The sequence below is a fragment of the Cebidichthys violaceus genome, unplaced genomic scaffold (genome assembly GCF_023349555.1).
Source record: "Cebidichthys violaceus isolate CVI_PGR_0920_01 unplaced genomic scaffold, fCebVio1.0.p SCAF_17, whole genome shotgun sequence".
NCBI lineage: Eukaryota > Metazoa > Chordata > Actinopteri > Perciformes > Stichaeidae > Cebidichthys > Cebidichthys violaceus.
Window position 1 is genome coordinate 63,991 of NW_027176340.1, and position 21,010 is coordinate 85,000.

Below are 21,010 nucleotides of genomic sequence, written 5' to 3' on the forward strand. Positions count from 1 at the left end.
TCACCTACATGCCTGTATAGTTTTAGTTTGACTGACCAAACTAGACTACTGTTTTCTTCCTGCTATTTTACTATCAAATATTTCAACATTTTAGTTCTGTTTGTCATCTTAAACAACGTTGCACAGTGAAGCTTTGTTTAAAATGAATGATTCCGAAACCCAGCTACAATTGTTGTTTGACCAGTCCTCATTTAATTTAAGATACTTTTGTGGGAAAGTTGGCAGTAGGCACATTGAGAAAATATTGATTAAATGTTAGAACCGTAATGTTGAAAACAAGACCTTTAATACATTGCGACTATGTTGATTTAAAGTAGATTATATAGTAAACTCCATGACTCAGTGTTAAATTAATAATGTTTGCAATCTGGGATATTAACCAGACAACAGCCAAGAGTTGATTTCTGCTGTTGATCCAATGCATGAAATTCACAATAAATAACTACAGGGGGAAATAAATTGTCAAATAAATTAAATTATATATCGTATAGCTTGGTGCAACAATGTGTAAATCATAACTTATATCATGGCTCTTGAGATTTGCAATCTTTGAAACTGCATAGTCGCCTCACTCACAAGCCATATATGCATATCAAAAGACTAAAAAGTCTCTTTGCATAACAGTTATTTGACTGACGGTTAATATAGAATATATTGAAAACTTCAGCTTTAACACCTTACAGTCTTTATATGAGAAGGAAACACAGATATCAATGCAGAAACTGGGCCACAATCAAAATAAAGGAAATACACCCACACTCTCTCTCTCTCTCTCTCTCACACACACACACACACACACACACACACACACACACACACACATTCAGAGAGCCCTAGGATCCAGAACATCAGCATGTGAGTTTGAAGCCTTGAAGTAGCTGAGGATTATGAATATTGTTAAGCAAATTAAGCAAGGACAGAGCTGATGCAGGCAGACCGCTGCAGTGCAGCTGTGTTCTGATCAGCTGACGCATCAGCTGAGTGTGATGTCATCAGTGACTGGGCAGCTGGAACACCCAATGCTAATTTCTGCTGCTGCTACCTGAGTCCTGAGTACCCTCACCCTCACCCTCACCCTTTTACTTTACATCATCACCTAAACAAGTTAAAAAAGAAAATGCAGGACGAGTATGGAACATTCCGGATTGATTACATTTGATGATGACAATGTGGCCTTCTTGGGAGTTAATGTTTGCAGGGTTTTGACTTCAAAAAATGAATTGTGAAATTTCAACTTGTTTGAAAGATCACTTCTTGTTGCACACTATCAGGAGGACATTCTGGTTTGTCCTTCATTCCTATCAGAAAAAGAAACATTTATTCATCAAATGAATTGCTGACATTTGGGACTGTGAACTTAAGACCCAGGGTTAGATACCGTGTAATTATTATCATTATCCAGGTTGATAATCCAAATTAAAAAAGAATAGATTTTACTGACATTCTAGGATATCATCTCGAATATCGTATGTTGATCCATGTCCTCTGTGCCATTCTGTCTGTTTCCAGTCAACATGACCCCAGTGGACCGGCTGGACCAGCAGTGAGCCCGTTCCAGCTGGAAGAGCCAACAACAATACACTCCTATCTGCAGTAAGTGACCTATAAACAGAATTTACCAGCAGTAAAATGTATCGTCAGCTACATTTATTCACATGATTACAAATCCCAATCTTATTATTCTGTAATCAAGATATGGGTGTTCTCTGTTAGCACAAAAAGAAGAAGGGAATGTTGTAATCACTAATAGTAACATGTCTTCAACCATCAGCTGGTGAGCAGTAGGATGCAGTAGATACTGTACACAGGTCTGTTGGTGGAAGCGTGTCTATGCATACAGGACTGCTTATATCTGTTTTCATTTTGTATTGTTCAGAAGCGTTAGTATTCCACTGTATTCTAGTATTACACACCACACTAGTTAACCAATAAACCCAAGACATTTAGTCTTTTCTGCAAACCAGCCTCCGACCTTAAATCCACATATGAACAAGCATTTTAAAGCCTATTTGTTTCAGGCTATTTAGGTCAATACTACAACATATACATATATATATATATATATATATATATATATATATATATATATATATATATATATATATATATTGTCAGCCACAAGCAATTTTATTGGAGAGAACTATGAAAAAAGGAGATGGATTATCTAGTGCAGCATGATTCATTTCCACTCTGTGATTCATTCCATGCAATTCCACTGGAACAGCAGCAGCCACTGACAGCTGGCATGTAAAGGATGCTAATAAGCATTTCTGACAATACATTTCAGCAAGGACATTGTGGAAATATTAGTTTTAGACAGATATTTGGTGCAAGCAGAAAAATGCATTTTACGTTTATAGGACATGAATCACAAAGTAAGTATATTCTATCTTTAAGCTTTGTTTGTATTTTGTTAAAGATAATCTAGTGTGCTTTCAATGAATGATGAGGCATCACTGACATGACTTAATGTGATGTAAGACCCACAACATCTCTAGCCATGTCGAATGATAGTAAGAAAAGAAAACACTGAGGAAAGAAGAGGAAAAAGTGGAGCGAAGTGATTTCATTTACAGAAGTGTTTATGGGGAGAATGGAAATGAGATGCAGGACATGAATGAATCCCCCCACTAGTCAGTCGATCGATGTAGGGCTCCTTGAGGTTGTTGATGATGTTGATAATTGAATGATTAGTGACAAACACCATCAATCATCCACTACTAACCCATGTTAGACACACATGAACATGACAACAGTACCATCTGTAAACTGGCATCAGTGGGCCTAAGCACCAACCAGGCTGTCAGCAAAGGCCCTTTTGAAACTGATGGAATGGTTTTTTTTGTTCTCTCAAATTAATCACATTTGAGAGTTGCTCGAAAACTCATGAAATTTTGCACACGTCAGATATGATGAAATTAAATCTGATATGGGAATGGCAAAATGGCTCGCTCCACCCACAGCCCCCGCAGTGCGTTTCATCAATATCTATGAAATGTGGTAGTTTTATGCAACTGCAGCCCATTCTCGTTCCCAGAGCATCAAGCACCATTGCTTTGTCAAGCCCTTTGCATCTGATACTGAAGCACAAGTCCCCCTTTGGCATCTGAGAGACGCAGTAACGAAGTTACTACGACTAGCGTGCTGCTGCACGGGTTCTTCAGGGCTGCTACAACAAGCTAAACGCTGCGTTGGCTAATTCAATTCTTGAATACGTTTTAATGCGTTTGAGGGCTGAAAGTGTCCGCTCCACAGAGGCAGTAGATTTTGGGATTGTCACCGCCAAACATGTCAAAACGCAAAAAATGTAATGTCACTTAAAAACATCTTACATATCTTTAAACTTTAACTCTTACTACTACACAGTTCTGCTAGCTAGTTTCACAACAGTCACGCTAGCCCACTGACCAATCAAGCCGCACGTTAATGCTGACGTACTTAGGTCAGTTAGAAGACTCAAAGAAGAAAGAATACGCCCACCATGTCAAACTAAAGATCTGATTGGTTGAAGACTATGACAATCAACAATATCGTCCTCATTTACTTAAACAGCAACGGGATTTAGTTGTAATTCTGAAGGCCTCAGGGCAGATTTTTTTAATTTAGAGACAGCATAGGGACGAAATCTGATTGGATAAAATCACAGCTTAGTATTAAACATATGTATTAAATTGATAGAAGAGGTCCCGCCTTTAGGGAGGACAGCATCTGCCCATCATCGTGATTTTAATCAGAATTTCAATAATATTCATTCCAAAGACGAGAGGAAACTATTTTTATAAATGATACTGAGATTTGGTAATGGTTTATTTCAACCCATTTTTTTTTATATATTTTGAAAAAAAAACACGAGCAAAAGTTTAAACATGTTCATAAATTTAGGCCGCTTATCTTAGCATGCTTGGCTAACAAGCTTTTTACCTACAGTAGTATTGCTAATCATTATTGTGTGAAAGGCGGTTAGGGAACATTAGTGGCTTTGTCTTAACATTGTAAAGATGTTTTATTATAACAACTGTTAATGGACTATAATACCAGTGGTGTAGAAAGTACTCAGATATGTTACTTTAAAAGTTGTTAGAAATAAAATTCCTGCATTCAAAATCTTACTGAATTAAATGTACAAAAGTATTAACATCAAAAAAATACTTCATGTACAAAAATAATAAATAATAAATAAAATAAAAAAGGATTTAGCATAACGGATCATTGTAGACTTATATAATGTAATTATTTATATACTTTGTATAGACTGCCGGGTATTTCAATACATAAAAATACAACATGATTTATTCATTTATATTTTGGATTAATAATCCAAATCTGTAACAAATGTTGTCAAATGAATGTAGTGGAGTAGATTTATGAAGTAGCATAAAATGTACTTCAGACTTCAGTACAATACTTGAGTTACATTCCACTACTGTATAATACTAGTCAAGACTACAATAGTTAAACTACATTAGGAATACACTAGCTTCAGCATGTCCAGACTGGACTAGACTAGACAGCAATGACTTACACAGGACTCTAAGTAAACTAGGCAGCAGTAAGAAAGTCACAACAAAGCTTAACTTCAAAGCAGGTCCTTTGTTATTGCCATGGTCATGGTTATACCAACACTGACTGTTGTGGTGTGATGTGAACAGCAGTGTCGGGTGTTATAGTCACACACTGTAACAACATCACACTCCTTCCACATTTGTGTCTGGCATCCACAATGCGGCCACTAGAGGTTTTTGTCAGTAAACACAGGTATTTTCTCTGGTGGGGAAGTCTGCAGTGTGGTAGACTGGAACTTATTAGACCATGACAAATCAGTTCAGATCAAATTCATCCCATTTGTCATTTTGCACAGTAGTTATTCTGGGAATCACACACTTCTCTTGGCAGGCCACAAGACAATAAGGCGTAGAAGTGCAAATGCTCTGATGCACAAACGGGAGCTCATGCCTTTGCTCTTCTGTCCAGGCACTGTGATTTGGACATGAATGGGAAGGTGAATACTCCTTCTGAGAAGATCACTCACTCCAAAAGTGCCAATATGGTGTCAGACTTGTCCCCAGAAGCCCAACCTTACACTCGGGTGAGGACACACACACACACACACACACACACACACACACACACACACACACACACACACACACTAATTAACCAATCCATGGCAGAGTGTTCCAGAGTGTTCCAAGTAATCCCAAATTTAATTTCAGACATTCTTGTTAAGATTCGATGTTAAATTAAGAATTATGCATCAATCTTTAATTCCAGAAATTTGAAAAAAGAACTAAGTTTGGGTGACATCAGTGCTATTGCTGCACATTTTTCATGGTCGATAAATCAACTGTGTACTGAGGGGAATTAAAGCAAGCCTCTAGTTTCATCAGTCCTCAGGAAGTTGAGTGATCGAACTCTCTAGTGTTACTTAAAGAGTCTTGGCTTACTAAACAAATTCTCCCTCATGTCCTTTTTTGACCTCATGTTCCTCACGTCAAGGTTAAGAACATAATTCATTATACTTAGATCTATCCCTAGTTTCTAGTCAATGAGTTCCCTTATTGGATGATATCGGCTACATCTGTGCATGAAAATTACTTATCAGTTCATAACGAACTGATGGACACACACTATTGAGCATTTCCCTTTACCACCTATGTGGAAGTTCATCTATGAATGGAAACAAATACTTGACCGTCTGTCAGACATAATACCTCACTATCACAGTGTAAATTGACTGATTTGATAAAAGTTATTTAATACATAACCAATATATGAAGCCTCTTCCGTCTCCTCTACCTCTATCTCTTCTGACCTGCAGACGTCTCGTACTCCCAGAAGTACTCCCAGAACAGCAGCTACATTCGGGAAGCGCTCCAACTCTATGCGCAGGAATCCCAGAGCAGAGGTCACCAAGCAGGGATGGCTGTACAAGCAGGTACAATATTTTCTCTCTGACTGTCTAATAATGACTCAGTAGGGTTTACATCGGAGTTAGTTGAAAGCGCGGTGCGTCAGATTCAGACTCTGAGGGGGGCACTGGCTAACTGTTGGTTTTCGATGAATTGTGAGTGAGACTGGGTTGTGTAATGCATAACTTAATAGAAGTGCTATACTAAATTACTTGAAGTAATAACAGCAATGCAGAGGCCAAGTCTAAAAGGACGTTAGAAAAGGTAAGTGACTACTATTCCTTAAAATGATTTGAAGCACATTCTGATAAACCTTGTACCCTCTAGAGTTGCATGATAGTAGCTCTACGGAGACAGAGTTGCTCTGCTAACTCGTAAGAGGACTGACTTATTCTACCGTTTGCTCATCAGAGCACATTAACAGGCAGTGGAGTTGTAGGCAGTGTCACATTCTGAGACCACATCAACCAGATACTCTACTGTAATATTTTGTAATACTCAATTTGCATTTGTGTACAAATTACTAGCAAATTGCCAATTTGTTAACATGTCCAAACAGTCAAGAGATCACAACAAATTAGATTTGCAAATCAGCAACTGCAGAGCAATTTTGATTTGGCTTGACAGGAAGAAAACAGAAAGTAGGCTGACCTGATGACCAATGTTTTCCTAAGGTTTTTAATTTGAAGGTGTTGGCCATATTATCTGCCCAGATAATTGTTCTTGTTGCTGCTGTTTACATTTCTTATGACAGTAATGTACTACTCTTTTTGTTTTGTTTGTCATGTTTCGTCATGCATCCCTACGTTGCATAATGATAATAAATGATCCTTGAAACCTTGAATTGTTCATGCTTTACCAAGCTCTATGGCAGAAGCTGTACAGATACATTCATTGTTGGTTTTTGGCTGTTTATGGGATGTGTTGATAATCATGACAAAGATAAAGATGATGATGATGAGTAATGAGTGTGTAATGTGTGTTCCTACAGGCCAGCAGTGGAGTGAAGCAGTGGAACAAGAGGTGGTTCGTCCTCACTGACAGATGTCTCTTCTACTACCGAGGTTTGTGCTTCATTCTGTTCTCTTGCTCAGATATCTGCTTCTAGTGTTTTCACTTCATAACATTTGTAGTGAGAGGCTGTCTTGTATTTAGATGATGTTTTACGAGCATGAGGGTTACTAGCTCAGTGGTAAAACAGGTTCCTTCAATCAGAGACGCGGCAGCTCGATCCCAGGCGCCGCTAGTCCATGTCGATGTCTCCTTAGGCAAGACACTTAACCCCAAATTGCTCCGGCCGGCAGTTCCTGCGGTGTATGAATGGGTATGGATGTTAGTTAGTCCTGATGGGAAGGTGGCACCTTGCATGGTAGGAATGAATGGAGGTGAACGGGTGACTGATGACATGTAGTGTTACAATAACAGTCCCTTTACCATTACTGTCAGGTGACAAACTTTACATCTCTTAAATCTTTGATGGCAGTGGTGGTGTGTCTCACTTTAATCACAGTGTCCATAATTAACATGAAACTAATGATGCAATCAAGAACAGACATTAGTCAGCCATGTTGCTTTGAGTAGGTTACGTTCATCCTTTGTAATGCTGTTAATATGTCCTAAAATGTTTAGTCAGATATTTAACTACTGTTTTTTCAAGGGCTTAAACCAAAGGGCTTAAACCACACTTTAACCGCACATCTACACAATTACCAAGGCCAACTATGTACACATTTCCACGACACACAGCCCGTTATATTGCAACATTCCCTCCCACTTTGGCCTTTTTTGTTTAAAATGTATTTTTCCTACGTGCAGTTTAGCTGTCAGTCACAGGTTGGCTGTGGCACACACTGAGCCTTGAGTAGTGCAGTCATTCTGAGAGCTTGTGGTATTATATTTAATGTTGTGTATGTTACAGGATATCATTGAGATCTGTTGTGAGGGGGAGAACATGTATGAATGAAATCACTGCTTCTTACTACTTTATAGAGGAAGGTCTAGTCTATATGAAGTGTGTTGAGATAACTAATGGGATGATTCAACGCTATTATAAATAAAATTAAATTGAATTGACTTCACTCAGCTAATATCACTGCTCTTCGAGTAATAATATGAATTTGTGTTGTTAACTTTCTATAATGCTGCAATTTCGTCTTATATAACGCTGCCTGTTCTCAAACAGGGTTCATAGCTAAAGCACCTAGACAAACAGATGCACTGTAATTCAGAGATGTCTCAGGAAAGCACTTTGTGTGTAACCCACGTGAACGCTTACCAGCAAGTGTAAAGACAGCAAAAAGTCACAATAAGAGGGAAGGTGGATGGGTCAAACAAACTCCTGTATTTGTATAAAGAGTGTAATGTTTGTGTGTGTGTGCGTGTGTGAAGATGTGTGAATGTGCATACACTCATCAGGGGAATTTCTCACATGCAGATTAATGGGTCACTGAGCTAACTTTGGACTGCAGCCTGGCTCTGCTCTCATGACAGTAGCTCTCTTTTCAGCAGAGTACATCACCATGGTAATGCGGGCTGCAGTCTCTGAACAGAAAACACTTTAACAGAATCTTAATTAATAACCTCATCATTGCCCTTTATGCCTCCTGGCATGTAGGGCAGCAACAAAAGTCTTCTACTCCCGTCTGTCCTGGCGAGTCGCTGGATGGTGCCCGATGAGTGGTTTAGGCTCTGCATCTCCTTCTCACAGTTCTTCTTCATGTGTTTCTTGGTCGGCCTCTTTTTCTTTTCCCTTCTGGTGTCCAATGTAAGGCTGTTCTTGTAGTATCAGCAGGGTCTTTTATGTCCTATCCATCTCCATCTTCTTCTCATTAGGGTGGTCTCCATGCATTCTTGTTGGCATTTGTCATATGGTTTCTCATTTGAAATGGTCTTAACCTCTTGTCTTTCTCCAGCATTCAGAACCGTAGAATAGGTTTTTATATTAATATCATATATTATTATTATAATAGAACAACAGAGTGGATTAAAGACATGCCCTGATACAGTTTGAGTTTGGTCTTGATGGTGTACTGCTGTGACCTCCATGTGTTTTTCAGTACTTTGAAAGCATTCCTTGCCTCATTAAGACGATTCTTGATGTGTCCCCATCGTGTCTGACAGTGCTGCCCAAATATGTGAACTTGGCAGTTTTGGGAAGATCTTCTCCGTAATTAATAACCTGCTCTGGCATAATCCCATTTCCATAACAAAAGATGAGACAAGCAAAAACAATGCAGCCAAGTGAAGATCTTGTAATCAACACTGAATCCAAATCCATGTGCTGTGTATTGCCCTGCCTGTGAAAATTGCAGTGGTATTCCAGTCTTATTATGACTACAGGGGATTTGTCTTTTTCTTGTCCTACAGCAACTGTCCTGTATTGTAGGGCTCATGTCTCAGTAATCTGTTGTTACTCCTGTTTGTCCTCGACCTCAGGGCTTGAATAACATTGTGGAGAATCCCAGCAATAAAGCCAGGATAGTCCCAGAAGATGTACACAGAAAACACTTTGTGATAAGAGTAACAGGCAACAGAACAATCTCTTCCGGATTAACTGCTGCACTATTTATTTTTCTTTGTTCCTGATTTAATACACTGGTCTTTGTCCCATTTCTCTTCCTTACTCTGTAACCATAACTAAATATTCTCGGTCAAGGCTGTGATTATTTTACAAACATCTTAAAGTGCATGCTTTTCATTTCTTTCTTATTTTGACGTTAATTCCTTCTGTGCTGGGGGTTCCTCTTTTTATTCTGATCACGTCTGTTTTGTACCAGCCTTCCCCCCGTCTCTCCCTGGCCCAGCTGTGTTTTGGAAAAGAAGGCTTAGAGAGAGGGAGCGATGGAGGGAGGAATTTGTGACAGTGCAATTTACCACTGTGATTGCTATGCCAGCAGGGACCAAGGGCCAAAAAATGGGCACAAGTGGAGGAGAAAAAGTGCAGGACTTTTGTTGTATAGGTTGTGTTTTACAGGGCTATCTCTGAGTCCTCCAAGGAACAGCTTGTGCTGGCATGAATGTCTGTTAGGACAAACGTGTTGAACTTTTAGTAAATATGTGATATTTCAGATATTTCTTCTCTTTGACTTGGCTAAAATCTGATGTAAATGATAAATACTCTACAATCCATATGCTTAATTCAATTTAACTAGTTTGGAATTTTCCATGATTTTATAAATTTTTCTATCTAGATTAGGTATTTTTTTCAGCACAATTAGACATGATATGCATGCTCCACATTGGTACCGCTAAACAAATCGCTGATGCAATTGATCAGATGCCCAATCCACCTCAGCAGGCCCCTTTCGACACAAAGGAGCAATGGCTCCACTCATTAGCTCATTTTCGGCAGCTTGCGTCCTTGATCTCATTCTTCCGATCACTACCCAAAGCTCTTGACCATAGGTGAGTGTCGATAAATAGACTAGTGAATCTAAAACTTGACTTTCGACTGAGCTTGCCAACTGAAATAGCCTCCGAAATAGCCTCCCCAAACTCCTACTAGACCTCCCTTTGCCCGTTTGGCCAATAGGCAACAGAACACAGGGGTCTCCAGAACAGTCTGCTGTTTCTAAAGACCCCTGGGCCAACCAAGTCCGAAAGGCCTCTTTTTTCGACTAGACGGCCTCCTTCAACGCTGGTGTCCAGCAGCAGGTTCTTAGAATCAGAATCAGAATCAGAATATGCAACCTAAGCATCATGGAGGGGTGTGTAACAGGAGCATGAACGTACTGAAGGTGGGGAGACAATCATATTTAAAAAGAGACAGCAGCAAGATGATAGGCTAACGATGTAGTTGTTTCATTGAGATAATGGATAGAAGAGACCAGCTGATCTAAACAGCTGATATCATGATTGACAGCCCCAAACAATGACAGCAAGGAAATAATGAGTGAGCTCTGATTGACAGATGTATGGGAAATAAACTACGGGCCTAGGCATGCAAGACTATAGTCCGTCTGACTGAACTTACACTAGAGCTTCATTTGTGGTGGATGAATAGGTCAAACAGGACTGTAGGAACGGCATTTAAGTTCATGTCTATGTATGTAAATTACTGATATTTTTTCTTTATTTGTGTTTGAAAGTGTGCACGCCCCACAGGTGAGGAGGGCACTCCTATAAGTTGGTGGGCATGACGCACGGTGAGGTGGAGAAAGCTGGTGACAGCAGATACCGCCTTTGACCTCAGCCTCAGCCCTGTGAAAGCGTCTGCTGGTGAATGGCATCGGCAACGCTGCAGTGAAAACCTAAGGACACTGAAACAACTGATTCGTATTTTCCTATTATGTTTGTTTTGCAATAAATTCTAAGCAAGAGTGAACAATAAGCTCCTTCTGGATTTCTTTTGGAAACAAGGCTGCGAGTCAGACATAATGCACCCGAACTCTCCACGTGGTAAAAACAATAGGACATCAAAATAGGGGTTAAAGGAAAAAGGAGTTTTTGCCACTACAAGGACTTCCGCCCAGGATCAGGGCCTGTGTCCCGTGTGGAACCAGAAGTAAACATGGCAATTTTTTTATTATTCATTCATTTATTTATGTTTTTACCTGGTTGACTATAAGACCCTAACCCAACCAATGCCATGTCATTGTTGTGTTCCTTTGGCGTGAGCTTGCTTGAGAAAAAAGGTACAGGTATGAAGCTTCTGGTCAGAATGCTGTGGCAGTGGCTGTTCCATTGAAAAATGGAGCCTGTGCACCAGTCAATATGTGGATTATGAATGTTAGAGATTTGTGGTGATTACACAACATGCCCCGATGTTCTGTATCAGAATATCAAAGTGGTCAATCGAGAGCGCTTGTGTTTATGGGTTGGGGAAGGGAATCCTGCTGAATCTCTAGCTGGGTGGTAGGTTAGACATTTCTGTAGTTCCAACATGGGCATGGAGCAAGGGGTGAGACTGCCTTTTGGAGAGGAAGGCTCGGCTCACCGGCGCCCTTTGGTTGACTGGTGAGCCTTTCCTTTTACTCAAAAGGTTTGCTCCTCTGGTCGCAAATTGCAGCAATTCCCCCAAAGACGGCGCTGTTGTTCTGCAGTGGTGAGCCTGGTACTGGCAAGTTCCTTAAGCTCTACCGTTTTAGGTGCATTCGAAAAAGGAACCGATTAAAAACAAAACGAAGATGGGTCCCTTTGCCTGGTTCAGGACTCTCTCTCATCTGCTAGGTCTGAAATGAAAAGAGAGTTAGTTTCACGGAAACCAGACAGAATTAATGAATGAATGAGAGTGAGAGATCAAGAAGGACTCATGACAAAAATACATAAAATAATAAATGTCATATGTTATCTTTATCTTCAGTTCATACAGCAATAATGAATGCTTCACAGTAGCAGTTATAGTTGTTGACTTTTTAATCAATAAACACAAAAAGGGTGTTAAAAACACATATTAACTGTTTACATACAGCTGTTAATACAGCTGTTAAAATCAAGTGTTACTGTCATGTCTTAATACTGTGAGTACCTCAACCGACATTCCAATCTCCTCCATTGTATTGGGGTGGTGGCAGATATATCAAAGCTTGACCAATGAAACCAAATCATCTGCATGGATAGATACTCACTCTTAGTAAGTAAGAAAAATATGATTTATATAATTTCACCTGTGAAAATACTGATAAAACGTGTAAGTCATTATTAAGCGTTTTTTTCCTTCTTGTCACTTTGTATCATCATCACAGGGTCACTGGATGCATGTTCATGGTTTCAGTCTATAAATACAGACATCAATAAATCATTCAAATGTGAGCGGTAGACATGAACAGGAGAAAGGCAGAGGTGTTTCTATTTACCTGCTGTCCCTTTAAGCATGTGTGTGTGTGTGTGTGTGTGTGTGTGTGTGTGTGTGTGTGTGTGTGTGTGTGTGTGTGTCATTGGCGCAGACGAGCAGCAGGTACAGTTGGCTGGGGGCCAAGATTCCTGCAACACTGAGTCACGTGGGCTGATCATTATCTCGCGCAAACACACAACACACACACACACACACACACACACACACACACACACACACACACACACACACAGAGCAGGATTCAGGGTATTGTATGATTGCACAAGCACTTCCCCCTCCCCCAGACCTCTCTCTCTCTCTCTCTCTCTCTCTCTCTCTCTCTCTCTCTCTCTCTCTCTCTCTCTCTCTCTCTCTCTCTCTCTCTCTCTCTCTCACACACCCACACATAAACACTCACACTCAGTAGAGACAGTGTCGTTGCAGAGCTACATTCGGGAAATAAGAGGTAGGAGGTCACAGAGAGAGGAGTGTATTCCTTTTCAAACTGCTGAAATTTTTATGCCTCCTTCCATTATTTAGTCAGCACCGGTGCTCTCCTTCTACAGACCTTCTATTTATCACCGCTGTATCCCGGTGTGTGTGTGTGAGCCATTACCGCTGCTTATCACAGGGACCCTCGGACCATAATGGATATCTATTCTAGGAAGCTGTCACCGTGGGAGCAGAGAGTGTGCTGGGAGGAGAGCGGCTTGGATTCCACGCTCATGTTTGGGCTCTGAACACTCCTCCTCTGTGTTGCTGTCTTTTATCCTGCAGGTTGAATGAACTGGCTCAGGCTGTAATTGTTATTTCTCTCATACATTAGTTGTAGCCATGCCCTGGATCATGGATTCTGTTTCTCTGATTCTTTCGAGGAGGTTTTTACACATTCATTTTTCTCCTCATAGATGAGAAGGAGGACACGGTGCTAGGAAGTTTGCCATTGCTTAGTTTCCAGATCGAAGGAGTGGAGCCTTCGGATAACATCACCCGCAAGTTTGCCTTTAAGGTCAGTAACATCCCGGCGCAGAGACAGAGGGTACTGGGAGGTCTATGTGTTATTGCATTGCATGCTGGGGTGCTGGGGAATATAATGAGTGCATATGACTTTCAATGCTCATACGTTAGTGGAAAACAATGGGTTCTATGTAGGAACACATTGGGTCATTTAAGAGTGTGAGAGATGTTGTGGTTTTGAAAGGCTGTTGGCTGTAGGTTTATTAGGAGTATAAGCAAGTCCTTAAAGAACCATTGCTCCAACCATTGAAAACTGGTCCTTGTGCAATATTCATGGTCATTGCAAAAGCAGGATTTACTGATGTTTGAACTTGTTCCTTGATTTCATCACTGTGGCTTAGTTAAGGGTGTTGGTTTGGTTCTGGTTGATTGATAGAAGCTGACTGGCTTCATGCCTGAGTCACATGATGTTCTTTATGACAGTTGAAGAGCCCCATGGGAACTAGAGTCTCTCAGTCCAATTAGAGTGGAGGACTGATGGTTTAATGTTCAGTTGGGGAGGCTACATTAAATGTGGACGTCCATTAGTCTGGGTTTTAACGTTTGATCAGATTCTCATTCCTGTGTCTTATTTTTTATCAGATATTGCTTTATGTTGATGTTGTGTATATGATGTCGCTAATTGTTTTAATTTCCCACAAACAATGCACCAGAACCATCCCCTTGCACTTGGAAACCCTGTAAGGTTCATCATATTGGTTATTGGTGTGGAGTCTCTCTTTGCCTATTTTTGAGCTCTAACAAAGTTGACAACAAGCTGCTTGAGTAAACAGTCATCATCAACAGTTTGGCTGATGCAGGTTTTTATCATGCCTTCCATTGACATCCAATTTAGTAGCATCATATCCGTGATGTCCAAGATGGACAGACCATGCCCCAGTATAGAAAACATCCTTGTAGTCTAAAGGCACAGTGGGACTTCTCTGCAAGGTTTGTGTTTGATGGGAGGCAATGACAAGGGCCAAAAACATATTAATTGTATAATTGCTGTTCCTGACAAACAGATCACGGCTGTGTTTCCTCAGATCCTCAGGAATCACATCCACAGCTCTGACAGTTGGGGACAAACAGCTCCAGAGGAGCAGCAGTATACCACCTGACAGAGCTGTTTGTCAGAGCTGAATAAAGATGAGACGATGAGGATGTAATGTAGGTTAGCTGGATCTGAAACTGCTGAGTAAAGCTTTATATAAGTTGGAAAGTTAGCCTTGTTTCCCCTTCAGCATCAGTGTGTAACACACACACACACACACACACACACACACACACACACACACACACACACACTGACAGCTCTCTGTCTCCAGCTCTCTTTTATCTCCTCCTCTCTCTGTGCCTCTTCTCTTCCTGCACTCACTGTTTGTCGTTATCAGTTTTATTCACTTTTCAGAACATTTAGTCCTTTCTGTTGTTCTCTTTCTTTGCATGCCCAGTACAAGCTCTGGTGCAAAGTCCAGTGCATGTACCCACTGTGTGTACACACACACACACACACACACACACACACACACACACACACACACACACACCTGGAGTGGAGATAGACTAAGCAAATATACTCAGGGTGGCTTTGACAGCTTGCCAAGGATTAAGGCGCTAATGTCCTGACTGGACACTCTGTTTCCTTTCCAATCTTACTATAGAGTTAATATTAAATAACTTCAATGTGTAATATTAAAATGAGTAATCATGGTGTTGCAAATACAGCACAGTTAAAAGACTAAATTTATCTTCAAGAGTAACGCTATAAATATATTGGAAACAAATAAAAATAGAGATAGGAAAGTAAACATAAGAGATTATGACAAGGCCTTTGAATCAAAGTTCTTCTTCTGAGGTGGTTCTGAAGGCTGAGTGACAGATACAGCGTGGTCACAGTCAATCATCTGGATGTTATTTCTAGGGAGACTGTTCTGGGTAGGTTGACAGAGCCCTGCTTCCAGTCTAAATGCTAAGCTAAGGAAACCACATCCGGACTCTGGCTCTCCAGCCCCACTATACACCATTTTAATAGTTTAAAAAATTTAACTAAATGTTTTATACGCAACACAGCATACCCAACTTGTTTTTAAGGTAATTAATCTATTGTGAAACTCTGGCCGACATTGAGGTGTTCATCAGACAGCCTGCATCACCTACTGCAACATTTTTGTACATATTTTCAGTTGATGTGGAACTTGGCCCTCTTCTGATCCCGCTGGTCTGGGAGCAGTGCAACAGAGCTGTTTGTTTAGCTGTTGACTCTGACTATGACTGTGAGGACACCATCAGCTTGCCACGCTGTGGTGACCTGCTTGATCTTATTGGTCAATTTTAATTGGTTTTGTGATCTTTGGATTAGTCATTGTGTTGTATTTATACTATGCTTCTCTAAAAGGAGATTGGTATATTGTTATCCCTGACTCCCTGTAAGAGCTCATCCAGTCTAAGACTCTGGTGCTGGCCGACAGGGCGGTGAAAGGAACAGCTCCTTCCTATCTCCAGACCATGGTCAAGACCCACACCCCCGCCCGACCACTTCTCTCTGCTGCCTCGGGGCGATTGGTTGCCCCGTCGCTCAGAGGTCTCTGAGCCCGATCGACCCGGTCACGGCTGTTTTCTGTCCTGACCCCACAATGGTGGAATGAACTCCCCACTGACATCAGGACAGCAGAGTCGCTGCCCATCTTTCATCAGGCTGAAGACTCATCTCTTCAACAAGTACTACGCTGAGCCTTCCACTTATTGTACTTATTGTATTCACACTAGTTTGTTTCACTTATTGTATTCACACTAGTTTGTTTCACTTACTGTATTCATAGTAGTTTGTTGCACTTATTGTATTTGTATTGGTTTGTTTCTGTACTTCTCTCTGGTTTATGCTCTTAGATGCTTGTTTAAAAAAAGAAGATGCACTTATGACTTCTGGTGACTAGTAGTTCTCTTTCTCTTGAATACCTCTGTTGAATACACTTATTGTAAGTCGCTTTGGATAAAAGCGTCTGCTAAATGACTGTAATGTAATGTAATCCCCTTTACTCGTTCTTCTGCTCTTTTGTTGGCTGTTGGTTAATTGGCGGATCATCATACTGCCATCAGGTCTCTCTCTCTAGAAGGGTCTGTCTACTTTACTGTAAATTGGAATTAGAATTTGGGAAATTCAGATTGTGTTTAAACTTGATTAATGAGTGTGTGTCACTCTAATAGACCCATATACACCTGTTTTTCGCTTCTTCTTTTTTTTGGGGGGGGGGGGGGGTCTTAAAGGGGATCATCATCTGAAACACTGGGGACCTGAAGATCGATTTGAGATGCAACTAAGTAGTGTGTGTCAAGTTGTTCTAGTCATAAACCAGAAATTAAATTGAATAATAAATTATAATACATAATAATTATTGCAATAATAAAGTAAAATAAATTGTGAAACTAAAAAGGGGCTTAGAACATTGTGATGGAAGTCTATGATGCCTTCCCCATGCTCTATCAAGTTTTTCTTTACAACTTGAGAATTCATAAAAATGATCGACAATCCCTCCAAAATACCACATTAAGACACCAAGACCTTGAAGAACCCCACTGAAAAAGGTGGTCTGTGATTTCAAAAACATTCCACATTTGCAGATTTCTGTCAGATTTGTGTTTTTCGTCGTTGGATGGTGAGCACTTCTGTGGATACTGCTCAGAAATCCCCTTATTGTCAATATACCGAGAAAACCCCCTGAATGCCCTAGGTCTGTAGTTTGTGGTTGGAATGTTTCATGACTCTGTGATCATCCTAGATACATTACACAGTAACGTCAAGTTTTGAAAAATAGTCTCACTACAATGAAATGGCTGCTAGTTACACCCAATTTATGCAGGTATGTTCATGCAGAAATCATTTTTAGAATAGGCAAAAATAACACATTTATACCGCATGAAAACAACTGCATGGTTTTTTTCACCAAAACTGCATTTGATTAGCGTAGTGTAGAAGTGGCCCTGTCTAGTCTAAAGAGGAGACTTTTGGGTAGGATAGAATTCAGTTTCCTTCAGATATCTTGAAGTGAGTGTGAGAAGTCTTCGACAATCTGGAGCATTATTCAGCCCCGTCCTAGCCAAGCTAGCATGACATGGTACCAATGGATTCATCAGGCCATCGAGTTTCACTTGATACAATCTTCATTGTTTAAGACTAGCCCGCTACAGCCGCTTAAAGACTGGTCTTAAAGCAACGTAGGTTAGAAAAACTGTATTTTAAGAGAAGTCATTTGGAACTCTTATGTATCGTTAAAAGAGAATAGGACACAAAAGTAAACTGTGCATCATCATGTTCATTTATGTTTTTGCTGGGTTCATGAAAATTTGAGACTTGAAACAGGTCACATACCAGACACAGGAGTATGCGATAGTAAAATGTACTCAAGTCTAGTTTGATGGAGATCAATAACAGATCTGTTTGAAGACTCTGAAAAGTTGAGATTGGCCAATCCAGAGCTTTGCCGGTCATTGCATTGCAATGTCTCAAAAGTTTAGCTCTTTTCTAAACAGTACACCATGATGTAGTGCACCTCTTTGATCGGTATGTAGTCAACACTTCAGGTGTTTGTGCTGCAGTAGTGAGCTGTTACAGACTTTAGTTAAGACTAGGCCATCATCAGAGGCAGGTGGTGTCAGCTTAGCAGGGAGAGGAGGACCACACGTGAAGGAACCATAGCAGAACGTATGTACAGGACAGACTTCACAGTGACGGCTGGTTGAAACGTGTATGCTGGCCAGCTGAAGCCAAGTGTGTGTTTCGTCTCCTTCAGGGTGTCGTAGAGGTGGGGCTCAGACTCTCTGTGGTCCTGTCCCAGCATGCCTCCTTCAAAGCTGTCTGCTGATTCTTGTCCAACCACTTCTGTTTACGGCCCTGCTGCTCTCTGTCTAAATCTACAGTATGAACTTGACTTTTTATGAGACGGTTTATTTGGAGATACATTTTTGTCTAAACTGCACATAGATGTAACTCAATGTGCAACATCATTCAACAAAGGAGTAGTTACTGCTTGGGTAAGCAGCTTTCTGGGTTTTGGCTGTAATCTTCTGGCAGAAATAGAAAACAAGTCATATTTGATCCAAGATTCTCTTTTTGTCAGTTCACATATGATTATTATTTTTTTCAATCGCAATATACTACAACAATGTTTGTTCTCTAATTGGAAGGTGTCATGTTTGTTTCTAGAAACAGCCATATGTGCTTAATGATGAACACAGTATATTACAACCCGAGTCATACGTAGCTATCATTCCTGTCAGTAATAACAAGGACCCCATTCACAAATATCTCCTCAAGTTTTCCTTAAATTGGTTTTTGAGGAAGGTCCTCAGAAAAGTTTAAAAATATAAATAACATGATCAATCACTAAAATACTGGATGACATGGTTTTCTAATTAGCATAACTGATGTGTTTCTTACTTATAGGGCAGTTAGGTGATTAGCCTAGCAGAGCTAGTCAGTGATTCAAACCTGGTCAGAGCACATTTGTTGTACATGTATTTTTTTAGTTTGAAACTGTTGATAATTAGATTATTGTCTGAAAAAATGACTTTTGGTCTGAGTGAAGAGAGGAGATATTTGATCACAAAACGTATTATAACTAATCCTGTATTATTAATTATGTTTGAATGGAGTTAAAGTGAAGTCAGTAGATCCTCTTTGATCCAGGCACTTTTGTCTAAACTGGAATGTTTTTGTCTTTAAATATTGGAATGTAACTCGTTCGTTTCATTTGGCTAAACCTCCATCAACAAAAGTGTGGCTGAGCTTAGATTACATGCTAATGTCAGCATGCTCACAATGACAATGCTAATATGCTGATGTTCAACAGGTAATATTTACCATGGTCACTATTTTATTTGAGTGTGTTAGCAGGTTCATATTTTCTAATGCTGATTAGACAAACTAGGCGGCTGATGGGAATGTCATTTCAGGAGGTATCTGGTCATGAACCAAAGTATTTTGACCTTATGATGATGCTGGATTTAAAGTCAGAGGATCACCAAAGTGGTTGCAATTCACACATAGGATGTGTGCACCAAATTTCATGGCAGCCTCTCCAACAGTTGTTGGGACATTTCACACAACATTGCATGTTTGCGCTAAAGGGCAATCAGGGTCAAGGTTTTCCTTCTGGAAATCATGGATGTCTGTGTGCAATTTGGTGCCAACCCATCTGGTAGATGTTGAAACTTTGACCGGCTTGGAGTTACAGGAAAAAGTAAAGGGATCACCAAAGCCAATGGGATTCAACCTCTGCAAAGCATGGATATGTGTACCAAATGTCAATCTATCCAGTAGTTGTTGAGACATTTCAGTCCGGGCCAAGTAGTGGACTGACATTCCCATCCATAGAGCCATGTTGTTAGCATGGCTAAGAACAACTTCATACTAAACAACTCTGTTGTTACAGAAAGGTGAAGAAAGTTCTGAAAATAAATTCACAATCAGATAATCTTTCATTCCGATCACTCTGACTGGATCTGTATCTTTGCAGGATTAGTGTCTCCGACAAGAATCCAGAACTGATTTTAATCTTGTTTCATTAAATAGAGTCAGAGAGCTGTCCGGACCTGTTGTACCTGCAGCTTTACTACCTGACTCTGTAGAGGTGTGGCTGTAGTCAAGAGACATTCAGTAGGAAGTCTTCTCTGTCCAACGGAAGGAGTGTGTGTGTGTGTGTGTGTGTGTGTGTGTGTGTGTGTGTGTGTGTGTGTGTGTGTGTGTGTGTGTGTGTGTGTGTGTGTGTGTGTTTGAGCGTGGCTCAACAGTCAGAGTCATAGGGTTACACCTATGGGTGTGTAGACTGTGGAGCTTAGCCTCACCCTTCCTGAAAGCAAACAGTTCAACAGAACTATTAGGTTGCTGTGAAAAGACAAGTGTTCATTCCTTTGGGGCTGTTGTGCTACTTTCTCTCCGTTCCTGTGTTCATGATTGAAGCAACGTTCCCAAGTGTCCACTGCTAGTCGATCCTCTAAACACAGGACTGGGGAATACTCAAGGTGCAAAGACACCGGAGTAAATGGAGTGCCCCCCCAATCAGTCAACGCAATATGAAACTCATAAATATATGACAACTCTATGTCTTAACCGAATAGTTGGAAGCTCAAAGAATCATTTATAACGTTCAATTTCAAATTCTAAATGAACTCGAATGCTGTGTAGTTCCTTTATTTTCATGTCTGTTCATTGTGTTTAAACCTGGTACTTCGGCACAGTGGCAGGTGAAGATCAGACTACACTAATATTAGCATTGTAGTATTTTTTAGAATTAAACTCCAGTGGACTCCTGTGATCCAAACATTTCATTTCAAA

General features: G+C 40.4%; 1 protein-coding gene across 11 annotated transcripts in view; it reads left to right on the plus strand.

Annotated features, from left to right (window-relative positions):
• The window catches only part of plekha6 (pleckstrin homology domain containing, family A member 6), an 82,293-nt gene that overhangs the window by 32,845 nt on the left and 28,438 nt on the right, over positions 1–21,010 (plus strand). For 9 of the 11 annotated variants that reach the window (XM_068711810.1, XM_068711809.1, XM_068711808.1 and 6 more), the window contains 5 exons: positions 1,510–1,593; positions 4,972–5,086; positions 5,819–5,935; positions 6,901–6,973; positions 13,590–13,690. In XM_068711810.1, the coding sequence (XP_068567911.1) occupies positions 4,988–5,086; positions 5,819–5,935; positions 6,901–6,973; positions 13,590–13,690 (390 nt within the window). In that variant the 5' untranslated portion in view covers positions 1,510–1,593; positions 4,972–4,987. Of the gene's footprint in view, positions 1–1,509; positions 1,594–4,971; positions 5,087–5,818; positions 5,936–6,900; positions 6,974–13,153; positions 13,481–13,589; positions 13,691–21,010 lie in introns of those variants that run through there. The other 2 variants (XM_068711814.1, XM_068711813.1) reach the window with 2 other exon arrangements.